The 19,957-nt window shown below is 34.7% G+C and overlaps 2 protein-coding genes and 1 pseudogene across 3 annotated transcripts in view; 1 reads left to right on the top strand and 2 right to left on the bottom strand.

Annotated features, from left to right (window-relative positions):
- The window catches only part of LOC102590167 (60S ribosomal protein L4-1-like), a 4,704-nt gene extending 796 nt beyond the window's left edge, over window positions 1-3,908 (top strand). Inside the window, exons 2-3 of one of the 2 annotated variants that reach the window (XM_015303544.1) lie at window positions 19-1,137; window positions 3,555-3,908. In XM_015303544.1, coding sequence (XP_015159030.1) covers window positions 28-1,137; window positions 3,555-3,668 — 1,224 coding nt within the window. In that variant the 5' untranslated portion in view covers window positions 19-27 and the 3' untranslated portion in view covers window positions 3,669-3,908. Of the gene's footprint in view, window positions 1-18; window positions 1,138-3,554 lie in introns of those variants that run through there. The other variant, NM_001288695.1, reaches the window with a different exon arrangement.
- A 1,024-nt stretch (window positions 3,909-4,932) lies between these two features.
- LOC102595966 (subtilisin-like protease SBT6.1) lies at window positions 4,933-13,907 on the bottom strand (annotated as a pseudogene).
- Window positions 13,908-14,834: 927 nt separating this feature from the next.
- Window positions 14,835-17,974, bottom strand: LOC102589849 (40S ribosomal protein S23). Its single transcript, XM_006363616.2, has 4 exons — window positions 17,868-17,974; window positions 15,549-15,704; window positions 15,322-15,448; window positions 14,835-15,237 (listed from the first exon to the last, which is right to left on the bottom strand). The coding sequence occupies exons 1-4, from the start codon at window positions 17,870-17,872 to the stop codon at window positions 15,097-15,099; spliced, it is 429 nt and encodes a 142-aa protein (XP_006363678.1). The 5' UTR covers window positions 17,873-17,974; the 3' UTR covers window positions 14,835-15,096.
- Between the last annotated feature and the right edge of the window lie 1,983 nt (window positions 17,975-19,957).

Here is a 19,957-nt window from a genome sequence, read left to right as displayed (position 1 = left end):
CCCCCCCCCCCCCCCCCCCCCCCCGAAATGGCTACAGCTGCTGCCATCCCCACCACCACGGTTCAAACATTCGAAAATGACATGCCTACTGACGGCGGTTCCGCGGCCATCCCTCTCCCCGCCGTCATGAAAGCTCCGATCCGACCTGACGTTGTAACCTACGTCCACGCCAATATCTCCAAAAATGCACGACAACCTTACGCCGTTTCGAGAAAGGCGGGTCATCAGACCTCTGCTGAGTCATGGGGTACTGGTCGTGCTGTATCTCGTATCCCCCGTGTTGCTGGTGGTGGAACTCACCGTGCTGGACAGGCTGCTTTTGGTAATATGTGTCGTGGTGGTCGTATGTTTGCTCCTACACAGATCTGGCGCCGTTGGCATAGAAAGATTCCGGTTAATCAGAAGCGATATGCGGTAGTTTCAGCTATTGCTGCTTCCTCAGTTCCTTCATTGGTTCTCGCCCGAGGACATCGTATTGAATCAGTACCTGAGCTTCCTCTGGTTGTTTCTGATTCCATTGAGGGAATTGAGAAGACTTCTAATGCTATCAAGGCGCTAAAGCAAGTGGGTGCTTATCCTGATGCCGAGAAGGCGAAGGATAGCCATGCTATTCGTACAGGAAAGGGTAAGATGAGGAATCGTCGCTACATTTCCCGTAAAGGTCCATTGATTGTGTATGGAACTGAAGGGGCTAAGTTGGTTAAAGCCTTCCGTAATATTCCTGGAGTGGAAATTTGCCATGTTGAGCGTTTGAATCTCTTAAAGCTTGCTCCTGGAGGTCATCTTGGACGGTTTGTTATCTGGACAAAATCAGCTTATGAGAAATTGGATGAGATTTACGGGTCATTCGACAAGCCATCTCAGAAGAAGAAGGGATACTTATTGCCACGTCCAAAGATGGTGAATGCTGACCTTGCTAGGATCATCAACTCGGACGAGGTACAATCGGTTGTGAGACCTATCAAGAAGGATGTGAAGAGGGCAACATTGAAGAAGAACCCACTTAAGAACCTGAATGTGCTGCTGAAACTCAACCCCTATGCAAAGACTGCAAAGAGAATGTCTCTTTTGGCTGAGGCTCAACGTGTCAAGGCTAAGAACGAGAAGCTTGACAAGAAGAGACACCAAATAACTAAGGTATGTCCTGCTAAACTTTTTCTAAAGTTGTGGACTTTGATACATAATCCAACATTTTTGTGTAGTTTTACACTTCATTGTTTAGTTTACTACTGTAGTATTATATCTTTAGTGATGGTATAAGAATATCAGCTAACTTACTAACATGAACTAATACTACATCAACAAAACCGTATAGCCCCCTTGGGATCTTGGGAGGATATAACGTAAGCGGACCTTACCCCTACCATCTTGGGTGGTAGAGATTGTTTCTGGTAATCGAAGTACCATTAAACAACATACATAAACATATTAATAATTTGCTGAATTTACCATAGTCATGACATTAGTTTTGGATTTTTCCTGTGTTCTGCACCCCTTTCTTCATATAGTTAACGGCATATTTAAGCCTGCTAGGGAAGCTAGTAGTAAGGTTTGTTTTGGAACTGAGAACTGGTCTTGGTGGTTCAGTTGCAAAACAATGCATAGATGGTAGTGCTAAGACAGGAAGCCTTGAAGGGTAGGATACTGTTGGATTAAGTTTTGATTTTTATTAGATATGGAATGTTGTGGTACTCCCTTTGTTCAGTTTGTTTGGCTTGATTTTGAGTACGGGGTCAAATAAATTCGGGAATGCAATGTTCATTTTTTTTTGGAAATTATCCCCGTCTCACATTATTGATCGTTTTTTTACTTTGCACGTCCCTTAAGAAATATTAATTTAGGATATTTGACTACAATCTTTCTTTAGTAAATATATTTGTTCAATTTATGTGTAATCTCCATTAATGAGTATTCAATTGCCAATATCAAATGAGTAGAAGATCTAGATAGACACTTAGGAATAAACTAAATTAACATTTTCAAGTAGTAACACCCATAACAAAGACTTTGATATCAAGGGTAAAGTGGGAAAAATAATTTTGGTTTGACCTTCTAAAACGACAAATAATTTGTGAAACTATTTTTAGTAAGCAACAAATGAATTGAGACAGTAAAATTTGCATATTTAATAACTACATTAAAGTACGAAAAGTCATATTGTTGTTAATAATCTAAAATAGTACTCCTTCTGTCTCTATTGTTGCTTTTTATAAAAAAGTTGTCTCCAATTATTTGTCGTTTTAGAAGTTCAACGTAAAATTAAGCCTCGATAAAGTTTTTCTTGAAGACCGCAAAATCCTTGATTAGGGGGTGTTATTACTTCTTGAAGTTGTTAATTTAGTTTTTTGTTGATATACCGACAATTGCATACTCATTTCATTATTGGAGATGCACATAAATTTTGAGTAAATATTTAATGGAGAAAGATCATAACTTAAATATAGATATGATTAAAATAGTCAAAAATTCCTCCTAATAAATATTTCTTAAGGGGCGTGTAAAGTGAAAGAGCTACATATGATTTGAGACGGAGTGAATAAAAAAAGTATTTGAAAAAATTATGATAAAAGAAAATATCCAGAAATTGTCCAAATACTCGTGCCATTCCAAAATAAATGAATTTTTGGGGTGTGACATACTGTTTAAGTGAGTTAATTGAACACATTAATTTGTCAATATAATCCCTTTGTAATTAATGGAATTCATGTCTTGAAAAAAATACTTCTTCCACTCCAATATGAATGATTTTCTAGTCCAAAATGAATGAATTTTTTCATAGTACAAAGCCCCCCACCCCCATCCATAGTTACGCTCGTCCTAACGAGCTTTTCAACATTTTTACATTTTCTCGGAATATAGTATTAAAAAGTGTGTTTTTCAGGACATGAATTGTTCTATTACAAAAGGGTAATATCCAATTACCCTTTGATTAATATCTTTAATTAACTTTCTTAAAAGGTGTGTCACACATCAAAAAATAATTTATTTTGGAATGGAGGGAATACGATACTCCTAGGTAATTTAAAATAGTTGAAAAACCACATTAAAAAGAAGTGTAATATTGGAAAAAAATAATTATTACATCTTTGGACTTGAAAAAATTTCTTCATTTTAGACCATTTAAAAGGTAATAGAAATTCATTTATATTCGAATGGAGCGAGTAGTAATTAAGACAAATAAATTGAAATATAGGGATAGTAGTAAACTAGGACAAACAAATTGAAAGGGAGGAATGTTAATTTCCAAATGAGTTCAACACATGGAGTTTTTTTGTGTCAAGAGTAAAACTGACTTAGACATATACTGCATATATTGACTGAATATTGTTTTGTTGAAAGAAAGAAAAAGAACTGCGTTGATATAAAAAAGCACATAATTTAGTGAAAAACTGAAAAAGTTGCATTTCAGTTTTCCTGCCGCTGAACTTTTTTCCATGAAATTGGTATTGGTTCGATATTGATTTCACTAACCTCACAACACAATTCTATTTTGCTTTGAAACCTGAGTTTGGTTGTGCATTATGTTACTCAATTTTCTGCATCATATTTGACAGGAGGAGGCATCAGCTATCAGAGCAGCAGGCACATCTTGGTTCAAGACTATGATTTCAGATTCTGATTACACCGAATTCGAGAACTTCACAAAGTGGCTTGGCGTTACACAGTAAATGATCATTTTTGTTTTGAGGTGATGTTAGAAACTATTTTGTTTAATTGTTGGTTCAGTCTGTGATCTTCTTTCTGGTTTTGATGGTCCAAGCTGAGATTAAGTGGGAGGGAAACTATATCCTCAAGTTACTAAAGTTACTTGCAAATTCTTCCCCTGACCACATTTTGTTGTCAAGTTTCCCTTTTAGTTGACAGATTATTAAGAGATATGGTATTAAGTATTATTTGGTTCTCCAACATTGCATGCGTGACTTATCGATTTCCCGATCTTTTTATCGTCTCTGTATGTTCCTCCATTAAAGCAAATTTCCTAAGCTTCCATTCCCCTGAAAATCATGGATAGTAGTCTCTAAAGATATCGTTTTGATTGAGGAAATTTCAGTATCAGTAATTGTAAGAACTAATTTATGTCAATATTTCCAAATTTTGGTGTACCAACAGCACAAATATGCTACTCCTTCTGTCTCATTTTGTGAAATAGTTTGACTTGACACGTAGTTTAAGAAAGAAAGTAAAACTTTTGAAACTTGTGGTTCAAAATGATTAATAAAAAATTGTGTGGTTGTAAATCATTTCATTAAGACATTTTATATAGAAATGTGTCATTTTTTTTAGATTAATTAAAAACGAAAATAAGTCATATAAATTGGAACAGAGGGAGTATATGTCAGTGGCTGTGCTCGCCATTGCAAAAGCTACTTTTATTTAGACACTAAACTATTTCTATTCATACTGAGTACATGAATGAAGTACTGCTATTAGATACTTTTGGTTCATGTTTTAAAAACGTTTCAATGCGTGTTCACAAGGAACATGTATGGGGTTTAACGGCTTATTGAGGTTATTTTAAATGGTTAACTTATTTACGTTTGAATTTATAAAAAACTGAACAATTTGTATAAAATTGGATATATCTAGCGAATTATACAAATCAAAAGCTCCATAACAAACATAAAATTTGCTATAGAGCGCAATTATGCAAACTATAGCTATAACATACAAATATGATTTTTATGTTTGCTATATGTGAAAATTGCTCAATTTTTAATTCATCAACTTCATAATTAATACTCTCTCTGTCCCTATTACTTGTCCATATTTCCTCTTTTAGCTGTCCCTATTTACTTGTCCATTTTGACAAATCAAGAAAGGAAAAAAAAATTCTATTTATACCCTCAATCAATACTTCTTGAAAATATTTAAGTTTTAATTCATCCATTTTGAAACAAGACAATATTTATTATACTTACCCAAAAGAGCATTTCATTAGTTCAACAGAAATGATTGTAATGTTTTTTTACTTAAACTCAAGTGCTAACCTTCTCTCTATCATTTGTGGCTCTTACACAGTGAATCCACTAAAATATGAAAAGTTGTCATAAATAAATAAACTGATGAACTTCCCACAACATTGATTAGTTATCTCATCTTCGAAATTTGGATAATGGCTTTAATGAGTAAATTGATTTTGGAATCGAGGTAAAATGGTAACTTTACTATGCTAATCATTGTTGTCTCAATAAGTGTGTCATTTCAAAAGTGGACAAGTAATTAGGGATAGAGGGAGTACTAAAGAAAGTTTATCATTTTACTTCTACTCCCTCTCGGGAACTTCAAAATGTCAGTCCCAGATGCATACCGATTCTGTTTACAGGAGAAGAAAAAATCACCATTCAGAATTTTATCACCAAAGGTAGCCAAAAGATCATTTAAAGCAGGAACAATGGCACCTCCCGTAACTGGTGTCCACCAGCTATGTGTATTACCATCAAAGAACCTCATCTTAATCATTGCATCCACATTATACCAGTCAGCAAATACAGCCAGACAAAGACCTGAATTAATGACATCATCCCTTAGCTTCTTTATCTCTTCGAGGAAGTACTCATCCTCGAGATCCACCAGGAGAAGCGTCCCATACTGATTCGCATCAAAACAAGTAAGAGGGGAGCCAAGAGTTTCGATATAGTATCCAGCATCTCTTAGCATGTCAAACAGTGAATGAAAAGTTGTATGCAGGTGATCCCCATGCCAGTCAAGTAAATCATTCCTAACATCAAAGGAATCTATCGGAATATAGCCTGGTGGATACTTAATACTGTGAAATTGATCCAATAATATCCGTACAGATCTTGATGGTGTAGGAATCACTTGCAGTTTCAGGTGCAAGGCACAGGAACTACTTCGCCGACTCTTTTCACCTACAGCTGGTGGGCTGTAGATTTTGACAGTTATGTTGCCTTCAATTTCTCCTGAAAACTGAGCTCCTTCTTCCTTAATTTGCATGTGTAGTGCTAGATAACCACTCCATGGCCAAATGACATCTGATTAAGTAAAATGGATGCTAAGAAGGTTACCTTCATGATTGGAAGGATGCCATGTAGGTGGGCGCTCAACATAACCAATTACACCCATTCCATTTAAAATAGTAGCTAGCATTAAATATAACTGGCATTGCACCCACATAAAGTGGCTGATGGCAAAATGGCCAAGAGTAAGGGCAATCAAGAACACTGGGAAAGATGCTTGCTCGAGGTTTATAGCTCTTCAAAATTTCATGACTCCAACCTAGCATTAACGTTAAAGGTTAACAAAAGAATAACTAATGCACAGAATATCATTGAGCAGCAAGCATAAATAAGCTCACAAGTTAACCCTGCCAGCACCCTGCTCATATAAGTTGGGACCAGAAAGCTTTGTTGCCCCCTCAACCAACGCTTGCTTGATGCTGGCTGGATTTAGAATTCCCTTTTGCTTGTTCTCAGGGATGATGCTAACAAGGAGGCATGCTATGCCAGCAACCACAGGACTGGCCACACTTGTGCCAGATAATCTTTTACAACCTGTGCTGATTTTGGATCCCATAATCTCATGTCCATAAGCAACAAGGTCTGGCTTCACACGTCCATAACTGCCAAGGCACAGTCCATGAGTTACAAATCTATGGTTTGATCAGATAAGTGTTTTATTGAACTGTTATTAGAAAGGCAAGCAACAACTGCGACCTCAGTCCCAAACAAGTTGGGGTTGGCTATATGAATCTTCACTAACCATGTTTCTCCATTAAACTCATCTCAGGACAATATTGCACAAAATAAAATAAAAAGTACTAGAAGTTCTCTATATCTTCTACTAGCATATAAATCTCTGACAGGGCTAAGAAACTCCTAGAAAGTGTAGGATAAACATACTAACTTGTTCGAATAGCAAAAGCCTAAAGAATCGAAAGGAAAAAAAAACCACTAACCATACTTTTGAATTTCTTATTTTCATGACAAAATCATCAACAAAGAAAAAAGGCAAAAAAAAGAAGCAAAGACCCTAATTGTGACTATCTTCTATTTCAGGTTTACAGCTCATCTGTCTTCCTTCTCTTTTTCCTTGGAAGCTGAGTGTACTGCAAAAAGAGGCATTTCAACAGCTGTTATGTTCCTATTCATCAAACAACATTTTTTCCATTTTTAATCCATCATTTTCCACTCAGCAGAAGTTCACTCGAAACATCACAACCATGGATAGAACAAAGCTCATAAAATGCTGGTTTGTTTCAGAAGAGTTGATCTTTAAGGGCATCTTCTTTTAATGAGGGTGGTACATCCAAACACACTCATTGACTCCCTATGTGATCATATACATAACATAAACTTAAATACAGAGAAGGAGAGGGCAGAAAAATAAAGGATTAGTCTGTATAAAGATTATACTTCACAGAAAAGAATATTCATAAGCAAAAAAAAAACAGCATACCCATGAGGAATTTCCCAGGTACTCATGCCACGTGAAGAAAATGAGGCTACATGATCACTATAATCAATAGCACCAACACCAATAACATCACTTTGATATGCAGGGTTGGTTAGAGTACCATAAAGTGGTCCATCATTTCCGATAGCCGAAACCATGATCATGTTGTTTGCGGTAAGCTCCCAAACCTAGCAAAAAATATTGATTACAGTCATCAATATAAAGCAGCTAAGAAGAAAGACTCTAGAGGGTAAGATTTTAGAATAAATAGAAGTAACACAAAACACATACACTGCAAGTTAAGCAAGCACAAGAAGAGTGACGTTGAGGTGGGACTAGACGAGAGCGGCATACCTAAATGCATACCATTTATCTAGGCTCAATTTTCTAGGACAGTAGTATGATAAAAGAAGATGTATCACATCAAATTTAACCAAGATGGTAAAAATTGAGTGCTACACAATTTTATGCGATAAGAGGGTACCTATAAAACCAAGTTCATAGAATGGTTATAAGGCTAGCAATGCTATGCCTGAGTAAATGTTGGTCTTTATATAGAGAAGATGAGCGTCATTGAAATGGAGACATTAAGCTAAATGTACGATAATACAAGATAGCACAAAACCATAGAAATGATCGCATCTCGCAGAAGGTGTAAGTAACACATTTAAAGGATAAAATAAGAGAATGTCATTTGAGATGGTCTTGTCATGTCCTAAATAATCCTCAAAATGTGCTGTTCCTAAGATGTGAAACCATGATAATTGGAGGTGTTAAAAGAGGCTAGGGATATCTACAATCTTCTCTTGGAATTCATACAAACTTAGCAATAGAACACAATAGAAGCAAAAGATCTATAGTAAGAATTAAGCTGTAGTCATGCTGGTGCGCTTATATTAGGTCTAATGCTTACTAGGAGCTTCTTTAATCTGTCAAGAAATTTGCATTTTAGTAGAAAAAGAACCTCTAGAATTATAGATGTCCATGCTATTGAATATTGGATGACAAAAAATGGGGCAGAATGGATGGTGAGGACTCATATAGCCATTCTAACTAGTTAGGAATTGAGGCGTAATTATAGTTCTTGTACATTTCATCAATATAAAGGTGAAAATTTCTGCTAACATTGTTTCGGGTCCTGCTGGAAATAATGCTAATTTCAGTGAAATGACAGGCTTAAAATCTCAGGATTGTTTCTACGAAAAAGAGTACTAAATTAATATTTCCGCTGTCTCAATTTATGTCTCAATTTATCGTTTTATGAGAGTCAAACAATTTAAGTTTGACCGGAAATTTGCGCATGGAATCTTCGAATTTTTTGAAATGAAATTTATATATTTGTAAACTATGTTAAAAGTACCATAAGTCACAATAATTGACAATTCAAAATATTTAAAAGATATATGAAAAATTTACGATCAAAGATATACTTGTTTGAATCTCGAAATCCGAAAAGTTCCACATAAATTGGGACGGAGGGAGTATATAATCCTTGTGAATAAGATCTCCATGACATAGTTCAGTCTGCAAAATTAATAGATCTAATGAAACACATGCACCAACAAGCTCATGAAGCTAATTAAAATCCATGCACTAAATAAGGAAATATAATATTAGCATGATGACAACTAAAATCAAACTTCTTAAACATCCCAGACCACAAATAACATGGAAACTTAGACGATAATTTTGTTGAGTAATGTAACAGAAAAAAATCATTTCAATGCCCATGCTGTAGACAAAATGCACCCAGAAAAAAATAAACTAATAGATCAGTGACCTGATGATCTCACCTTTTCCACAAAAGGGAGATCCAAATAATCAGGTCCACCTATGCTCAAATTCAGCACATCCATGTTGGTTGCAATTGCATAATTAAATGCATCAAGAAACCACGATGTGTAAGAGACCTGCAATAAACTGAACAGACATTTCTCATAAACAGACATTTAGCAAGGAATCAAGTGGATGTAAAGTAGTTACATACGAGAGTCATGGTTAACTCCTGAAACACAAACTCCTTTCCTAAGTCAGGGAGTTAACCAGAAAGCAAAAATATGGTTTCTAAACTATAGTGAGAGAGCTGATGAAAGGACTGGCTTTTGATAACAGGAACCATCATTAGCACTAAGCAAGTATCAAATTTATATAAAAGAGCAGTACAATAAATCAGTCACTAATCTAAGGCACGAGATTGTTGCAGTCTTGCTCTTTTGGGGGTGTGATGGAGCTTTTCTTTCTTAAAATGTTTAAGTAAGCAGAAACTTGAAGATCCACTACCTGTGCATCTGTAAATACACGGAAAGCATAGATTTCTGTGTCTGGAGCAAAACCGAGGCATTCTTCATCCTGACCAGCAATGACACCAGCTACAAATGTCCCATGTCCTACATTGTCGTTTAATGTATCTTCATTGGTCCAATTTGTGCGTTCCTGAAAATTAATCAGGTATCAAGCCCATTGTCTGTTATTGATGAGGTAAAGATGGTAACAAGATATATGCACTGACACAATGTAATTGAAAATGTCAAGCTTCAAACCACACTGAATCTAAGTGAAGCATTTCTTTGATACAAAATTTAGTAAAAGGAGACAAGATACCTTGATATTACGAAAATGCAGGTGACCTGCCCGAATACCTATATCAAAAATTGCCATTTTGACTTTAGCACCAGTAATCCCTTTTGACCAAAGTTCATGTGCCCCCAAAAGGGATGTGATTTGAGATTTCTGCAAAATAATCATACAGGATAGACAAAAACAAGTTTATTAAGAAAATGTAGGGAACAACAATGTTCAATGTAGAAAAAGAAAAAAAAGAATAGAGCAGCAACATCATACTCGGTCACTCAAAGAATGCACTCAAAGCTTTTCAAAAAGGAAGTTAACTTTGTTTTTATCCTTGAGTGCCACCAGGAAGAAACAATCAATTTGAAGTTATGGATACGAACACTCATTCAGGAAACTTACATAAGAAAGAAAGCAGAAATAGGGAAGAGTCAAACTGCATATCACAGTTCTTATCCCTCCAATGACCCCAAAACAGCACAATAATATGATTCTGAATATTGACTTTCATAACCAGACCTCATGTGTAGATGTTTTTGATACCAAGTAGGACAGCTACAATTCGTTCAACAAGCAAAGGAATGGCCACATCAACATTAGCCCATGATGAGACACATGATGTGTCTCTAGCAAAGCTTTGAGCTAGTTTTCTAATGGAATGCCTGCTTATATGTAAAACCTTTGTTTCTGCTAAATGCTCTTTGGAAGAGCCAAACAAGAGCAAAGGTAGATGATAAAAACACAATTATGGTTGAGGAAAGCAAACACATATACCATAGAAAAACGACAAACTTTACTTTTTCCTTATAACAAAACTTGCACATATAATTTTATGACGCATCCAAATGATAATCTCCACCACAGAATTCTATAAAAATAGTATGTACAAAAAGCGCTAGCGATCCTTCAAGACAACCTTCAAACACTTGTCCGACGAGATTTTCCAACATCTTTTGGGTAGAATTTCAACTTTTTCAAGTAGTTCAGGGTTTGGCATGACTCACTATGAAGTTATCTGAATCTGTGCATTTATTTGGTGGTTTATGTCGCTGACATAGTTATCATTGACAGTGAAAAATACTAATGATACATCTAAGACCTGGCAATTTTTTGTACTTTCTAGGCATCAACGTTGCGCAAACCAAATCAGGTATTGTCATTTCACTGCCTAAGTATGCCCTGAAAACCTTGTAGACATAAAAATGACAAATTATAGACCGATTCACACTCTTAGATCTGATTCAAGCAAGTTAAAGTGAGGCTCTTATGATTTAAGGATATATATGGAATTCTAGTTAGAGGTCATTTGGTATCTTGAAAGAGTAAATAAACAAATCATGGTTGGTAGATCCAGTGCAAAAGCAAAATATTGGGCCATGGCGGAGAAAACTTGCAGAACTGTATGGATCAAAGAGTCGCTCAAAGATCGAAACTTACAGTGATCAATAAGATGGAATTTACGTGCAATAATCAAGTTTCTCTTCATATTCAGTTGCATTTGGTGTGTCATGAAAGAATTAAGCAAATAAATGAATTGTCACTTTGTCAGGGATACGATAATCTCATAATCTCAGAAGACATTCTCGCGAAGTTCTTTTAGTCGAATGCTCAGATTGTAGATATATTCACAAGTTCTTCACCAGTTCTGTATGTAGTTACATATGTCACTACATATATGGACGGGCTAGAAGGGGAGTGTCGGATAGTCAAGTGCAGATACCTAAATGTAAATAGTTGCACTTCTTATAAGTAGCCCCACTTGAGAAAAACAGCTACGCATTGTAAATTGAGCCCATAAAAGGAATCAGTCATAATACATTAGTATTCACGTATTCTCTAATCTTTCTCTTATTTTTTCTCGATCGGAAGTCTCAAATCAAGGAGAATTACCAGAAGAATAGACACTTGATAAGACCAAATCAGGAAAAGGACAAAGACAAAAGGTAACTAAAAGAAATTAATTTCCTATGAACATTTACAGTGCAACACAGTTGACCGCATCATAGACAAATACCAAAGGTAACCGAAAGAGATTAATCTCCTATGAACATATACAATGCAGCACAGTTGACCGTATCATATGTTATAATCACAAAAAGGAAGATAGCATGCATTCCAACAACATAGATTGCCAGTAAATTATGCATAACAAAGCACAATAACATTAGTGGACTTGCCTGCATCAGTAGATGTCTGTTCCAGCTAATCTTCAATTTACTAGTGTTGGCCACCGCATAGTTTTGATCTTCACTGAAAGACATAGCAGTAAACATCTTCCCAGGCCTTTTCTTCCCATTAGCAAAAGCCCCAATCTTCTCACTCTTCTCTTCAAGAACTATCCTTTGATAGCTCAAATCCAATGAAACGTCTTTTACAAGATTCAATTCTATGAACTTTTCTAGCAAAAGTTCTTTCACTGACTCATCAATTGCCACCAAACCAAAGTCAGTAGGAAATCTTGCAGCCGGATTTTTCCTCTCAATCCATTGCCATCCCTTAAATTTCAAGTTATCTTGAAGATAATTCCAGTGAGCTTCAGCTTCCTTATAATGATAGAATCGAACAATATAACTTCTGCTATCAGATTGTTGCTTCTGTTGATCCTGCCAGTCATCAGAGCCACTAGCAATAAATGGCTCAGACTCTACTGATTCAGGCATAATTAGTGTTCGGCATTGAGGAAACTTCGGGAGGTGAACGAATAAAGATGAGTCAAACCGGATGAGTGTATACACCAGAAGCAAGGGGATAAGAGAGAAGGTGAAGAATGATTTTTTAGGAGTTTGATGCATGTTTCAAGAATGATTATATTCCCATTAGAGCAACGAGGTGTAACCAAAGCCCAAAGGTTTTAGCCTATAGTTGAGCACAATCAAAATTCTGTAATCTAGTTTGCCCTTATACTTGAATGATAAAAAATTGCTTTAATTGGAACTTCCATATACCAATCCTCAAGAAACTATAACCTTCTTGGCCTCTTGAAAAAAGGGTCCACCTGCTTCAGTTGATGCATGTCCTCAGCTAACAGTTAAAATCACAACCTATGATAAATACTCAGCTTGTAACAAGGCCTGCCTTCTTGAAGGTTGAAAAGAGATGCATCATTAGCTTGAGATAAATTCAACTGAAAAAGAACTAAATTCCATAACAAGTGATCAAATGAGAAATTAAAACAATCCAGTGCTGGCAGCCTGGCAATAAAAGGTATCTTATGGCCTTATTTTAAAGGTATCTTAAAAAACAAAATATGATGAAAAAACGGTTCAACCTTTGGTAATTAAACAAGACATACTCGTAATGTTAGGCATTTTACCAAAATATTAAGGCAAATAAATAAATCTGCACAGTAACTAAAGTTCCATCCATAATTCAGATAACATCAACAACAACATACCCAATGTAAATCCTACGAGCGGCGTCTGAAAAGGGTAGAGTGTATGCAGATCTTAAAGAATTTTGTTTCCCATAGAAAATGGATAACATAATTTGAAAATTGAAACCAGAATGTCATATGCATTTTCACAAAATTTTGGACTTTAATGTCACACTACTTTTCACGGCAATCCATCATTTCATGGACTAGTTTCTCGAAAAATAAATCATCTTAAATTCGATAAACCTTGTTATGAGTCAATTTTATTTATTTTTTCCTTTTTTGAGCTTCAATTGTGAACGATTGCACAAGTTATAAGAATTGTTTTAATAATGAAAGCAATAAAGTACAAAATGATCAAGTAAACCCTGACGAAGAGAGGTTGAAAACTTACTGACAAGTCACAAGTTTCCCCAATTGATGCGCAAAAACGGAAACAATTCGTTGAAACGTACAAAAAAAAGGTCTGAGTTTTGTAGAATCGGAGACGACGATGGAGGGTGACAGTGAAGACTGAGCCTTACAAAGTGAGTAAGAATTTAATTTGAGCAGTCTCTTGATATTCACAGGCTTATGCGTATATGCAACTTTTATTTTTTTTATGGTATCCAACTTATTTTATCATGTTTTAAAAAAAAAATCGATCATTTGAAAAAATTACAACATCCTTACCTTCTACCTTCACTTTAGTCGGATACATCACTTAGATAATGTATCAAAAGCGATGTAACGAGATGTATCAGAACATTTTGGGATGTATTCAGATTCCATTAAATTCAAGAGATTTTTGTAATTTGAAAAAAAAAGTAAAATTTGTCTAATTTGAAAAAAGAATAGAAATATGATATAATTAGCTTTTAACACTATGAAATTTGAGTAAATTCACCTTCTTTCTAATATCAAATCATAAATTTCAAAAATTGTGATGTTACACTCCTTTCATCCCATTTTAACTATGTTTTAATATTTTCAAGCCAATTAAAAAAGCAATTGATACAAGTTATAGTTTATTAAGTAATCTTTATTCATTAGATTAGAGAGTTTTCAAGAGTTGAGCAATATTAAAAAAAATTACTTCTTTAATGTTAAGAATATAATTTAAAATAATTATCAATTTTAATAACAGACTCTTAAAGTAACAATTATTTATTTATTCTAAAGCCATATTTAAAATGGAACAGAGGGAGTAAGATACAAATGCTAACGTTGCTCCCTGTCAGTTGGTTGAGTCCATGTAACAGATATCATTTTCAGTTACCTCCAGAAATGAATTCAAATGTTTTTCACACTGGTTTCATGTCACATAGTATTTATCTAAATCATATACTAATACATTTAGAATAATATTTTTTTATTTAGATATAGAACACACAACTAAATAAGTAAGAAACCGCTACCCTTTGAGTGAGCACAAAGTAAAACCATTGCTCATATGCGATAGCTTACAAAACACACGGGAGAGGTAACCTGGTGCGACAAGTTCGACCAAAGGACAATTTCCTTACTTATGCTGACAAGGAGTTTGAAACTTGAGACCTCCAACATGAAAGTCCCAAACCCAAACCAGTGGGCCACCCCGAAGGGGATTAATTTGAACATACTTTTTAAGACAATAAATATGAACTTCATAGAATAATCGAAATTCCAGTACAATACCTAGGATCAAAAACTGTTTGTTGACAAACTCAAGATTAGCTAATCGCCTGTTACATGCTTGAAAGTATTTTGGCAAAAAGGACAACCTAAGATCTAGGCTTCTCTTTCTTCTCCTTGAAGAGAGCCAAGAGAGAGACACCAGAAACCTTCACAACCTTGAACCTGACACCAGGAATATCTCCCACGGCGTGCCCCTTACGACCAAATCCAGCGATCAACACTTCATCCTGCAATGTGTCAAGGGTCAGCAACAAGAAAACTGACAAAATTTGAGAGTCTGCCTGAGAAAAGAGAAGAAGGAAAGGACGTACGTTTTCTTCAATGTAGTTCAAACAACCATCATTGGGGACAAAGGCAGCAATCTTCTTCCCGTTTTTGATGAGTTGAACCCTAGCACATTTACGAATAGCAGAATTCGGCTGCTTAGCTTCAATACCTCTGCACAAAACATTCCACCAAATTTGAACATTAGAGCAAAGTGTTAATGCTGCATGACTTGGAGGATAGTGTAAGCATAAACGTCATAAAGTGGACCTACATCTTCTCAAGCACAATGCCTTTGGCATGGGATGACCCAGCAAATGGCTTCTTCCATTCGTTCCCAAGATGGGATTTCTTGTAGGACTTGTCAGCCCACCTTTGCCTTCTACGGTGGGACTTCAGCTTGCGTCCAGCTCCCATACCACGTGTCTTCCTGCAAAATTTTACCCACAATGACATATATAGCTTATATGCGCAAAATGGCTGAAGATGCCCCTTTTAAACAAATACCTTCTAAAGCATACAGAACACTGCAGATATTACTTGATGCTGTACCATGACAAATCATAGGAATCTAAAATGAACTATCATCCAATGCAACACAAATATAATCTTACTGGGCAATGATCTTCCCTCTCAACCACAAAATGTGTTAATCAGTAGCTTAGGGTTTATTCTTCATACCTTATCAAAAAGAAATTTGGCAGAATACATTGGGACCTCCTAAACTTGACACATTCTATTTAGTGCACACCTAGAATTGCAGGTTGATCTAATTACCCCCTTAAAGTTGGTATTTCAATAGCCTTGACCCCCTTTATTAGCCGCCTTGCATAGAAACTATTGAACTATGTTGGGTGTGTGGGAGAGTAAATATATGGTGTTACTATATATTTACTCTCCAACACGTCCAAACATAGTTGGAATCTACTTTCTATATTAGCTCATTGATAAAAGGGGTCAACTATTGAAATATCAAGTTTGTTTGTTTCTTTGAAAAGCAACTAGGCCAAACGTGTCTAATAGAAAACCGGTAAGATAAAGTAAAATAGGACCATAGATATAGAGAGAAGCATGTAATGATTATTATTATAGTTAATTTCACTCGACTTGTATACATCATAGAGCTAAATGCTTTATAGGGTGAAAAATTGATCCTAAAAGTTGCATGATTCAAGTAGACAATTTAATAGATAATGTAAGATTATACAATTTTATGAACTATATAAAGCTTACACGTGTATATTAAATTGTCTCCTTAAATGGTTTGACCTTGTGAAGTTTGAATCTAAGTAGGGTGTAATAACGTTCACAGCCTCTTTGGCCATAGATAATATTCCAAATATTTGAAATAAATTTGGAGATTATTTCAAATAAGTGTTTGTTTATAAAAATGGCTCATTATTTCAACATCAAAAGTTTGAAAACAGGACTAAATTGACTCATTATAATAAAGTTCCAAGAATTTCATATCTTTGCACACAAAACTTCAACTATATTTTCATGTCCGAGACAACTTCAACTTCCAAATACCCTTTTCGACCTCACCTTTAAATACTACTATTTTCAATTTACAACCAACTCATGTACAAACTCCTACTTAATGTCTTGGTGATGCACTCATAAAGGTATTTAAGAAAATTAAAAAAATGGGAACAGTATTTACCTGCTATAGCTATATATATATACTATTACATGATTTTGCTAACCTACTACGTCAGTCTATGAGATTAGCACTCTCTCATTCTTTTATTTCCTTAAATGGACTTACTATTTCTTGCAAATTCAGCAAAAATAAGAACTTTTTTGTGATTTCAACCCAAAATACCATCTCTTATAACAATTCCCCCATTTCATCTCCAAATTTAACAATCCAAAGTTCATTCTATCCCCTTCTCTCTCATTGTTCCTAGATTTCTCTCTATTCCTTTCACCTAAATGTCTTGAATCTGATTTGTTGATGTCTCTTCATGTTTATTTCTTTAACCAAACTTGAGATATTAATACTATACCAATGGAACCATGGGAAACAAAGTGGGACAATACACACTCCTAACTCAATTTCAATCTCTACATTTCTTGTTATATATTCTACGATATTATAACATAATTGGGATCCAGTTTTTCTTTATTACTTTCAGTATCAACAATTGTTGCAATGAATTTAACCCATTTTTGAAATCCATACTAGCCCCAACCTTACACTGAACATTTCATGCCATTCTTTTTCACCTAAAAATGCATTATGACACATAGGAACAAGCAATTCAATCTTCCATTTTTAGTTCCAGCACAGATCTAACGTAATTAAACACTCTCCATATCTACAACTTACAAATTACAATATCAACTACTTCTAGATATTAGATACTCAATAATCACACATCTATTTTAGTAGGTCAGGATCATTCTCATAGAAAAATCATCAATTCTCATAGACAATTCACTCGGTACAATTAAGAGTTCAAATCGAGCAGCTAGAATCAGATTCCCATAACAAAAAAACACGAGCAAAACTATCTTTAACTGTTTTACTTCCATAATAGCTGTGAATACATAATCAAAATGGAAGAAAAAAAAGAAGCAGAAATCATACCCCATGTTTGCTGAGTGATAGAGAACTCCGACTTCAGCTGTAGTTTGATATGTTGCTGATGAAGAGAGGCAGCAGCCTATTAAAACCCTAACCGGTCTATAAAAGAGTTCTCGGATTGGGCTGCTTTAGAAGGAAGTTGGGCTCAAAGAACTTTGGGGCTTCTGCTTAGACCCATAGGATATGGCTTTTATGACTTAAGGGTGTACATGACCGAGTTTGTTCGAATTTTTCAAATATCAAATCAAACTATTTATGTAAAAAAAAATAATTTATAAACCAAATCAAACTAATAAAATTTGGATTTTTTTGGGTTTTTCAACCTCGGGTTTGTTCGGGTTTTTCAAATACCAAACCAAACCATTGTGTCGAATTTTTAAATTTATAAATCAAACCAAACTAATAAACCTCGGATTTTTTGCATTAGTATTTAATTTGATTTTGATTTAAGTTTTATTATAATTATCAACATCTATGAAATATAATCTTTATTGGACCATTTCGAATTATGACAATATTATTTCAAGTTTAAAACTTAGAATTCGGAATAGTCCAATAAAGATTATAGTTCATAGATATTGATAATTATAATAAATAAAATCTAATTATAGTTCGGCGAGAATTGAGGGTGGCGAGCGAAGCGAGAATGACAATGTGTTTGCTACGAATTACAATTAAATGAAATTGTAGCTATAACATTTATTTTGAATTAATAGTTTGTTATAATGCACAATTTTCCCTAAAAAAATTGTGTAAATATGACCATAAATTTAGAAATACTTGCAAAATTAGCAATAACATCTCAAGAAAATGTTATCGATGAAATACGTAGGAATAATAAACGTTTTTTTTTTCGTTAGATCTTTATTTCAATTGATTGGATGCTTGAGCACTCTGTGATTTTTATGAGTTATTTATTTATAATAGGAGTAATAAAAAACTATTCAGAAAGCAACTGAGGCAGCGATAGTACATGCAAGTGAGATGATCGTTATTTCTCTGAAGATAACTATTCTTGCTTAATGATTCTACATCCATTCTTGAATATTATCGAGTACTATTATTTCTCTCTAGTGTTATAATGTTGACATAATCTGGATGGCCACATTTTCGTATTCAAAACATTATCAAACTTGTTTGATACCGCATTTTTGAATTATGACCTCATGACGACTGATTTTATACTATCTATAAGATAATGAATAATTAATCTATATAGTAGTCGTATATATTTGTTCATTCCTCTTTTGTCCTTTCTTGTTGTTTAAATAAATAACCAATGTAACATAATACTATTGTTGTTTTTTTATTCATTTTTCTGATTTATTGTAACATCAACCTTCACTAGAGAACATTAGGTTATATTTTTTCTAAATCAATCAATTTGATATTGATATAAAATTAAGAACATATATATTCCAATTTTCATATACATTGAAATTGAGGTTAATTCATAAGCTTGCATATTGTGCATGTTCTGTGATGTTTTAGATTGGGCCCTTTTCCGGACTTGCTAACGCGGGATGCTTTGTGCATTAAACTGTCCTTTTCCATTTTTATGTTATGTTTTAGATGAATTACAGTAGATAGATTTCTAATTCACAGCTGAAACAAATAATATTATCATATAAAAAAACCATAGATTTCCATAATTATTTCTTGTTGGTGTTGAAGGTTAATTAAAACCACAATATGTACACACAACAACAACACTAGACGAGTTTATTGTATATATGCAAATAGATCAATTCTACCTTTAGGGGTTGTTCGGTACAAAGGAAAATGTTTTCTTAAAAAACAAGTTAATTTCTTACTTATTTTCTACGGTTCGTTAAGTAAATAACAAAATTTTATCCCGACAATATTTATATGTAATCTAGCAAAACACTATAGAGGTGCGATGGGTGGGGAGTGGGGTTCGTGGTGTGGTGGGATGGTCAAGGAGTGGGAGTTGGGGGCGTTGGATGGGTGGGGAAGAGACAATGAACTTAGAATGACACTTCTGGAGTCATTTTCAAACTCGTTTTCCAAAACATTTTGACCAACCAAACTTGAAAAAATTGGAAAACATACCGAACAGGCGAACACACCCT

The sequence above is a fragment of the Solanum tuberosum genome, unplaced genomic scaffold (assembly GCF_000226075.1).
Source record: "Solanum tuberosum cultivar DM 1-3 516 R44 unplaced genomic scaffold, SolTub_3.0 scf00436, whole genome shotgun sequence".
Classification (NCBI taxonomy): domain Eukaryota; kingdom Viridiplantae; phylum Streptophyta; class Magnoliopsida; order Solanales; family Solanaceae; genus Solanum; species Solanum tuberosum.
This window is presented reverse-complemented; position numbering and strand designations above follow the sequence as displayed.

What these genes read in the sequence shown, in the direction of transcription:
- LOC102589849 (XM_006363616.2), bottom strand. An exon ending in GGCATTGTGCTTGAGAAGAT is followed by an intron (nt 15,449 to 15,548) that starts GTAGGTCCACTT and finishes TGTTTTGTGCAG; the next exon opens with AGGTATTGAAGCTAAGCAGC. An exon ending in TGAACTACATTGAAGAAAAC is followed by an intron (nt 15,238 to 15,321) that starts GTACGTCCTTTC and finishes GACACATTGCAG; the next exon opens with GATGAAGTGTTGATCGCTGG.